We start from the raw sequence: 9,912 nt of genomic DNA on the forward strand, positions 1-9,912 counted from the left end.
TGAGAGACTTTTGAACACATTGAAAAGGGACAGCCACGATCTAAATAATATGAACCTAATGTGGCCAACTCTGGAGGCATGACTCGCCACTTTTATTGGACTACAATGTCTCTAGGCCAAATACTACATATATGGTGCATAATTACAATCTGCTAGAATTATGTCACCAGTTCATAATACTGCAAAACAGTTCCTTGAGGTTAACCACAAGTTAACTTTGTTTCTTATAAACTTACACCATTGAATAAAAGGATATATATGTATTACAAAATCCCATGATCTTCCAGAAAATCCTTGTTGTCTTAGACCCTGTATATAAATTAACTCAGTATCCGAAGACCCTAAATATACAAAACAAGACAGATCATTCCAACACTTAAAATGTTTCTGCGCTTGAGTATTAGAGAAATACTCTAATGTATCAGTTGACCAAAGAGTACTGTTTGACAAAAATAATTTGAAGGGATTAAAATGTTTGCTGTCTTTTCCAAAAGGGATGTTGTTAACAAGTAGTTTGTCTGTGGATGACAAAGTGGATACCTTAAAATGAATGGAAAATGTGGATCACCACATGTAAAACACTTAAATATACAGCAATTTGGCTTAATCACAGGAAAACACCTTGTTCCACATTTTCTTATGATTATGCAGGATTGTTTTACTTAGATGATCCATATTCTTCTACATTACAAGGTATTTTTTGATGGCCTGTCGCTATGGCAAAGACGATCTCTCACAGTCAACACTGCAGGAGTTAATACATGCCAGAGTTTACATCTAATATAGATTACTTAGCGAATCAGAATTGACAGATTTACCTTCATTATTTACTGAAAACCAGTATGGTTTAATTTTGACATATTAACCTGTTTGTCAGCTGGTTAAAGGGGTCATTCAAATTTCAATTAACCTTTAGTATGTTGTGGACATTGATATTCTGAGGCAATATTTTATTAATTATTTGCTTTTTGTTCAGCAGCTCTCCAGTTTTCATGAGCTATCTGGTTTCTAAGGTCTTATTTACACTAGCAACCAGGCAGTGGTTTCAATAAAAGACTTGGGTTTTAAAAGCAGAGGGGCTGAAAAGAAAATTGTAGCATCACAGAGCAATAGTTTTTTTGGTTGCCGAAAGCTGGAGATGTATAAGGCAAATTATTCAAGAACTATAAAAATAATGAAAACCAATATTAAAGTTGCTATGAATATGGCATTCCATAAAATACTAAAAGTTATCTTATAGGTCAACCACCCCTTTAACTGCCTTACCACTGTGACCATTCCATTATATGTTACATATATTTACTAAAATAAGCAACCTGTAGCCCCATTTCAAGACCACAAAGCAGCACATTTTGCAAGATATTTTTGTCACAAATAATAATTGCAGGAATATGGGGATCCTGTACAATTTTACGATGTTTTTAGCTCAAGCCTTTGAGAAACCCTGACACAGATGACTGGTAAATATAAACTTTAAAATAAAGAAATCAACATCCATTAAACTGCTTTGAAATGCTTACATATAGGGATAGCTTTTTTCTTTCAAATGATCACTTACAGTAGTAATCCAATAACAAACAAAAAAAAACATGAAAGAGGAACTTATGTTTCTGTAAGCTTATTTAATATCAGAATATTACTTCCCACTCTCCCTGAACCACCCCCCTCCAAAAATATCTTTAGCTGAGAGATATTTCTTTCCAGAAACATACATACTTATGGGCTATAACGAATAAAAAGAGCTATTTCACAAACATACATCAGGATAATTATATATCAGACAGTCATTCATGATCATTAAAAACATAGAATATGAATGTTAACTTTCTTGTAAAGAATACTCCAAAATCTTGGTTTTAGCCACTGTTACTGATGTACAAAGTGAATACAACCAGTAGAGTTTTTTTTATACAAAAAATACAGAAAGGGTACAGAACACTCCCTTTATTGGGAAAAACACAGCAAAGTAAGCTGTGAATAATCAGTCCTAAAAGTGCAAAGACGCATTCTAGCCCACTTCCTGTCCCTCTAATCCAGCTACATTAGCATCTAAGAGGATATAGAATCAGCAGATCCAGCATTCTAAGCTAGCTGCAGGCAGTGGTTGTACAAATGTTGATGTCTACAAGGGCATTTAAAAGATCTAAATGATATTAGCTAGCAAACATGTAACTGTCTGGTAATGTAGTGGAACAGAGAGGGCTGGTGAACTTGATGATACCCAAGAAGGAGCACCTGTAAATATTTGGTCACCTTCGGTGGTGCAAATCTGTCAGTTGACTGGCTCTCTGCTGCAGACAGGAGAGATGATTGTATGATCGCGTAATTTGTTCCTCCTCGTATGCTGTTTCATTGTGCAGGCATCAGATCTGAGAGATTGTCTGAATTAACACAAGGTTCCCTGTGGTTTAAGAGAAGGTTCCCAGGTGATCTCTGTGGGAAGATTTTAAGGGTAACAGCTAACCACTAACAGTAATTGGCACAGAATTCTGCTATTTGCTGGCAGAGGGGCAGTTTTCTCTCCCAAACTGCTCAGATGTACAGAAAATGGTAGCATGGCTACCAAATGAGCTGCTATTAAGTCAAAAGCCTAAAAAAGTTGCAGCTTATACTGGAAGTATACGATTAAATACTTGGTTGTGGGTGAAGAGACTTCTGAATATATCTCCAGCCTTAGGTGTAAATGGTGGATGGAATGGGAGGGTAAAAACTCAGGTAAGAGCACCTTGGCACTGTCAGTGCAAATACGGAGGCAGGCCACCAGGCAACTTTATTACTGGCCCTCATCATTTGTGGTGCCTGTGCCTGTCTCAAAAAGGGCATGGCTAGCTCAGTAGTGTTTTGGCAACCTATGCTAGTGTTCTGGAGGACAAGCAGCAGCATCTTAACTACTAATGTAATGACACTCGTCTATTTGGTGTAACTGGCATGACTTTTCCCCTTATATATGGGAAAGAAGCATGGGTGTGCCCTTTAAGGGCAATATCACACTGAACATGCATGATCAACAGCCTCGAAAGACTGATTGTAAAAAGATGTGATTATGCTAAATGCACCTACCAAACTCCCTCTGCTGCTTGACTGCAGTACAGATGGGTTTGCCATGAACTCACCCATGTAACGAACAATAACAGGTTGAAAATATATAACAATAAAAAAAGCAAGAAAACAATGTGCCTTAACTCAAAGACAAATAAATACATCTCTCAGTTTTTTCTTCACTTCTTGTAGAAATTGCTAAATACTTTTATATCCTATCACCACATATCTGTACATTTGGTATCTTAATGTGGATCATGAGTTGGGGAGGCTGGAGTGTGTTGGCAGCAGACTGTGCACATGCGTGTGTTCCCAAAGTAGGGTAAGGAACTGCAGGCAGAGATCCCTTAAAATCTGCTGTGATTCCATGGACCAAGTCGAATAATCTCTGGATTTAACCCTTATCTGTAGGAAGCATTGCCTTATCTACGGATAAAAAAACCAAATACAGCATTAGGATATTCTTGTAATTCAACACAATGGTGTTAATGTAAAACTAATGTAAAGTTCACAAATGAGGTATTACACGACACTCAACAAATCATATCCACCTGGTAATCACTTAAGGAAAATCGCCACTTTCCAAATTCAACTGAATACAGCAAAATCCAGGGCACTCAGGATATTTTTCTTCTTCTTTGTATCAAAAATGCAGTACAGACTGACGTTTCAGGGTCACATAGTACCCATTTCTCAATGTCAAACACAAAATGAACAGTTGGTTGGGGTGGTGGGTTAATCAGACTTTTATGGACTTTAGGTAGACTGTAAATCACAGCATCACACAAATCAATAGAAAATCTTTTTCACCCTCCATCACCCAACCAGTTGAAATTCACAATGGACCAGATTCTTAATCTCTTTCTTAAATTTAGAAACAGGGTTAAAAGACAATTGGGGTCATTTATAAACACCGGACAAACCTGAACCTGGGAAGTTAGGCAACCAATCAGATATTTGATTTTACTGTTCTACTTGCAGCTCCTTTAAAAAAAGCTAATCACTGATTGGTTGCTATGGGTTACTGCCAAGGTGCAAATTTGCCCACTGTTTAAAAAAGCCCCAGTAAATGATAGATGAACAATCTACTAATAACTCCAACATCCTTTTCCTGTAATGACAGTAGTTTAGAACATCAATGCCCTCACCCTTATTTGCAGGCTTCACAATGACAATACAGGTAATGGCAGTTACTACAGAAAGAGTGCTTTTGGATTTACACTCTTAATACTTCTAAATCCTTTGGCTGCTTTCTGGAGGATCGTTGATAATGGTCTTGAATGGGTTAAAGATTTTGCTATCCAGCATGTGGTTTGGTGGTGGTGAATTTTTTATGTGCGAATCATTTGGTCTTTGAGAAAGGGGTACTCTGTGATCCCAAAACATCAGTCTGTACCACTATCAGACTGGGTGTCCAGGGCCTGCTAGGGCTGTAACCCCATGGTCCCCCCCCCCAGATGTAAAGTCAGCCGGCCTCCACCTGCCAGGGCCTTGGTTGGCGGGGCCCGCTGAGTTTTTTCCCGGCCCAGTTCAACCCTAGTCTGAACTATCTTTTTGATAAAAGAAAAATATCCTGAGTGCCCTGGACTTTGCTGTGTTCAGCTACACTTTAAAATATAAAGGTCAACCATTAGCACAAAACCTTGTATTAAAAGCTTTGTAATACAATTCACCTGGGAGCATACAGAGGGTAAGTGATTGGCTTTGTTTTTATAGTGCAGTGTTTGTACTTAGAATACCCAATATGGTATTTTCCTCTGCTATCTTCCTTTCTGAGCACAAGACTCAATACCACAAGAGGATCCATAATTTCACTGTCTTGTCTGTTTTGATTGGATTTGGAACAGACTTAGAATCAACAACCCTTTTAATATAATCTATTGCTGAAGGAGTAACTTTTTTAATGTTTAATTTCTTAATTTACTGCTAACAGACAACCCACACAGAGATTTTTAATTGCTTAATCATGCCTGAAATTAGCTTACATAATAAAGGGAACACACATTAGTCACTGTTCCGTACTATAATTGAACTAAAAAAACTGCCCTGCAATCCAGAGAAAATATGTCTATTACTTTATACTGTGCTAGTGCTAATACAATGATGAGATTAGGCCAGTTGTAATAAAAGATGAGAGGACTGAACAGGATCATCAGTAAAAAGAAAATAGAAGAGAGCTGGAATTCAAGCTGATAGGTAAAGCTCATACATGCAGCACATAAATGCAAAGCAAGCAGAGCCCGATTCATGGATGTAATTGTAATCTTCCGGTCTGCATGCCTTAAACTGCCCGGGGAATATAGGAGCATCTAATCTACAGAAGATTAACAATGCTTCATCAGAGAAGACACTTGCTAATTGTGTGCATGCTAAAATCCGAGAAGGCAATAAAAAACTGTTGGCGTATACCTGGATCTTCCTCCAAGACCCCTGAAGTAGCCACTCTGTTTCGATATGTGTTATAAAACTCTTCAAGCCCCTGCAAACAGACACATAACAAAAAATAAACAAATATACTAGATTTAATGAGATAAACATAAAAAATAGAGATTTCATATTTTAATATGAATCATAACCTCATGAATAGTTTTGCACACTGGAAAACTGGAACAAAGGATTTTTTTTTTTTTTTTTTTATAAAAAATGCTTTTCATCAGTTCATGGTTAATTCCAGTGAAGATACCTTCCAAAACCAGAAGAAAATACAGAATGATATTTCAATTGGCATAAATTGATTGTAACATAAAAACGACGCCGTTTAAAACTAAAACATTCTGGCAGTTGCTTGATAAAAGGGAATGTGCAGTGATTATTTAATATCTTTAAAAAATAATAAAGACTTTCTTTACTAATTAAACAATCTTAAAAACAAAGGATTTAATAAAAGGATAATAAAGAGATAGTTATAGTCTTATTGCAACCTCTTATATATAAAGAGCCAAATACAGGTATGGGATCTGTTATCTGGAAACCAGTTATCCATAATTTCCAAACAGGAAGGCCATCTCCCATAGACTCCATTATAAGCATATAATTCTAAGTTTTAAAAACTTAAAAGATATAATTAATCCTTATTGAAGGCAAAACAATCCTATTGGGTTTCATTAATGCTTAAATAATTTTTCCGTAGACTAACAGTATACAGATCCAAAATACAAAAAGATCCCACATAAGCAAAAACCCAGGTCCCAAGCATTCTAGATTATTGTACATTTAAAATCTAAAGGATGGCTACAAAGACATGAGTTCTAGTACTTATGACAAGTGCATCTTTAGGTTGACTTTTTTTTGTCAAAGAGGTAATTTAAAGCCACTTCATGAGGTAGTACACCTTTAATTTAACTATCAGTATGGCAAAATCTTGGAAATGTTTCCATTGGTCTTCATTTTGGTGTGTGTGTGTGTGTTAAAGCTTCAGAATCACACTGCATTACTGCCTAGAATGTTTAACAGCTCCCCTACACACTTCTGCTCCTAAATCAAATGTACCATGTTAATTTAATGCTTACCCTAAGCTGCTGCAAGTCTGATTCAATGTTTGCGATGTACTGAAGCATGTGGTTAAAAGCCTCAGAAGATGGTGTAGGATCGAGGGCACTGAAAGTCAGTCTCTCTTCCACATGCAAAGGATCGGCTGGATCACTAACAGCAGGGCACTGGGTGGGGTACTGTGAGGCTGAGAGATCATCATCTGTGGAGCTCTCCTGCACGTTCTCATAGCCATCCAGAATCAGGTAATTTTCTGCAGCCAGAATCAAGGCAATGTTAAGACTAGCAAATAAAAGTAGAATAACCTCAAATTACAGGTTCTAAAGCCTACCTGATAATCTGAACTGTGCCTCTTCAATGTTCTTCTCTCTCTTAGAGCCATCTACATTCATATCAATCTGTGGTTCCTGAGCATCAAAATACTGTTCCCCACCCTCTTCCAATACCTCAGCAACACAGTCTGGGCCAGTGTTGCTATGTTCAGAACGTCTGTCTGTGGCCCTTTGCTGAGCATGCAGTTCTTTGTTCAAATCGGACTCCCTGCTTCCCCAGTTCTGCTTATCCAAGCTTGAAAACTTAGTAAGTTTTTCACTCTCCCTCATCTGCTCCTTTGTTTTACGGCTGCAAAATCGTTGAAAGTTCTCGGCTTCCTCTTTCTGAAGGAGCTTCAGCTGCTGCACCAGTAACTGTTTTAGCAGTCCCACTGCAGAGAGAAGCATAATTAATAAGCAAGGGTTTATATGTCAAATACTTGCCTTCTGCTAGTACTAGTGCCATTTGGTCAGTGCTATTAACATTTAGCAATGCCAAATATAAGCGCTCAATCTCCATTACCCTTTTCTGGGTGAAGAATTCTGTTAATGAAAAAATCCCTTTTTCTTTGCTTGATACAAAACCTATTTTACTGTATGGGGAGACTTGAGTCACTTGTATAGCCCTTTTAATAAAGAGCTCTATTTCCACAGTAATGCATGCACTTGGTTCATTCTAAATCCCCTTGTTTGTGCCTTTTCCCCTCATTAAAGGGATACTTTCATGGGGAAACACCTTTTTAATGCATCAGTTAATAGTGCTTCTTAAACAGATTCCTGTACTGCCCCATTTTCAAAAAAGCAAACTACACACAGCCTTTTGAGTTCTGATAGGCTCCAATATGCTTTAGCCTTGCTTGTTGTACTGCAATTTGGAACAGTGCCAATTCTGGTCAACCTATAAACATTAAAAAAAAAAAAAAACGAAGAAAAAAGCAGGTGTCCTAAAATCACTCCTGAGGGGATTTACCTGCCTGAACTGATAGGAGTTCCATGTTAATAAGCTTCTAACCACTGATCTGCTAAACTCACATCATGGTAGAGAAACCACATGAGAAAACTGCATTCCCCATGGGAGACGCAACACCTTGGCACCTTACTTGAACTGCAGTGTCCAAAAACTGTAAAAGTATTTGTGAGAAAATGGCTTTTTCTGCATTTTCACATAATTACATAATTAAGTTGGCATGGGTAAGATGCCATGCAAAGGTATTTTTAAGAGCTTTGTCACCTGTGGGAAGTGCTATTTCTCACTGGTGACAAAATGCCTCATGTATGTTCACCATAAAGACTACATCAAACAGGGTGGGGTCAACTGCAGTTGCAGTCAGGAAAAACCAGCTGAGGTCAAAACGCCCTAACCATCCTGTCATTGTTTCTGATAATATCAAATGAAAATCATCATGGCTGATACACATGTAGTGGCTGGAGATCTGCCTTTCACTGCTCCATGTGCATCACTGAGGGTACTTATCATTTAGCTGCCACTGACTGGTGTGCCGCACAGCCCTAATTGAAACTATAATAAAAACTACCCATAAAAGACATGACAAGTGTCTTGTACCCTAACAAGGTTTACAGCTTTAGATATGAGGACAAATTTCAACTCACAGTTTCTGAGCGCGTTCACTGCCAGGTGATGCTCTGTAGATGAAAGACAGGAGGAGGGACTGGGGCTGCTGGGGGATTTCGATTGAACTAAACTTTCGGTGTCTGAGTCTTTGTCTAAGAGTAAAAGATTTGCAAATCACACATAAATTTAAAGTCATTTCAACTGTTATAGTATATATTTTATTTTTACAAATATTGTTAGAAGAACTGGTGTATATATCAATTTGTTGCACTATTTATTTAAAAGAGAGGGCCCCTCCCCAGCCTCATAGCTGCATCAGTGTAAAAAATCCTTGGGCCTCTAAAGGTACAATTGCATAGCAGGGCTCATAGCATTCATATTTGGGCACATATCTGGTGCTGGCTCCCTGGCAGTTATCACTGAACAGGAGTGTGTACAATGCCAAAACACCCATGATTAATTTAGACATCAGGTATGGGGGCCTAGGGGCTATTTTACAGAGCTGCAACTATGCTGTTGGAGAGGGGGCAGTGGGCTAGTACTTTAAAAAAAGTTAGGTGGGAGGGGCAAATAAAAAGTTTAAAAAATAATTTTATAACTTGCACAAATGTTTTGGAGGCATGAATGATTTATACACATTTTGCACATTGTAAATATAGTGTTACAGTAAACAAATAAAATAAAGTTACCTGTACTGTGCCTATAGATAAGTCTATCTTCTTGTTGATCATGTGACACTTTCTGTTGCTCCACATCTTCATGTTCTTCTCTGCAAAATTATACCAGAGAAAAAGTGATTCAAAGTGATACAATCACTAAAGTACAGCCAGTCTTGTCATGCATGTCTGGAGGCAGGACAAACAAAAAAACTCAATTTCCTACTCTGTTTGTGGACCTTCCTTCTCTATTGTCTATGAATGTCTAAATCCACCTAGATACAGCCTACACCTATCTAGTAATGATAAGACTAAAGGTGGCCATACACGCACCGATATTATCGTACGAAACCTCGTTTCGTACAATAATCGGTGCGTGTATGGCATGTCGGCGAGTCGACCGATATCGCAGGAAGCTGCCATAGAAGGTGCCTGACCAAAATTCTCCCTTCAGAGCTGAATCGGCAGAAGGAGGTAGAAATCCTATTGTTTCTACCTCCTTACCTGCCGATTCAGCCCTGAATGGTGTGTGGCGGATCTTACGATGTTTCGTGCGACCGATGGTGGTACGAAACATCGTCAGATCGCCACGTGTATGGCCACCTTAAAGCTGCTATCTCTATTATTCAATATTACAGGTTTCATGTTGAGAGGTGTATGGTGATAAGTGTCCAGTCTGGGCTGATGTGAGTTTCACATTTATTGAAGTAACTGTATTCGGTTCTACCAATATATTGAAGAGCCAATCACCTATGCAACTGATAGAAAACTATACAGGGTGTCTTCGTAATAATACCACAAATGTACACTAATCCAGATAAACCCTTGTATATCACATCAGATA

At 38.1% G+C, this 9,912-nt stretch overlaps 1 protein-coding gene across 7 annotated transcripts in view; it reads right to left on the reverse strand.

The window, feature by feature from the left end:
* Nucleotides 1-1,602: 1,602 nt before the first annotated feature.
* Nucleotides 1,603-9,912, reverse strand: part of arhgef12 (Rho guanine nucleotide exchange factor 12) — a 105,854-nt gene continuing 97,544 nt past the window's right edge. For 6 of the 7 annotated variants that reach the window (XM_031905189.1, XM_031905188.1, XM_031905187.1 and 3 more), the window contains 6 exons: nucleotides 9,102-9,181; nucleotides 8,451-8,564; nucleotides 6,860-7,231; nucleotides 6,549-6,781; nucleotides 5,449-5,518; nucleotides 1,603-3,465 (listed from right to left, as the gene is read on the reverse strand). In XM_031905189.1, coding sequence (XP_031761049.1) covers nucleotides 3,434-3,465; nucleotides 5,449-5,518; nucleotides 6,549-6,781; nucleotides 6,860-7,231; nucleotides 8,451-8,564; nucleotides 9,102-9,181 — 901 coding nt within the window. In that variant the 3' untranslated portion in view covers nucleotides 1,603-3,433. 7 annotated transcript variants of the gene reach the window in all.

This window comes from Xenopus tropicalis, chromosome 7 (genome assembly GCF_000004195.4).
Source record: "Xenopus tropicalis strain Nigerian chromosome 7, UCB_Xtro_10.0, whole genome shotgun sequence".
Taxonomy (NCBI): Eukaryota; Metazoa; Chordata; class Amphibia; order Anura; family Pipidae; genus Xenopus; species Xenopus tropicalis.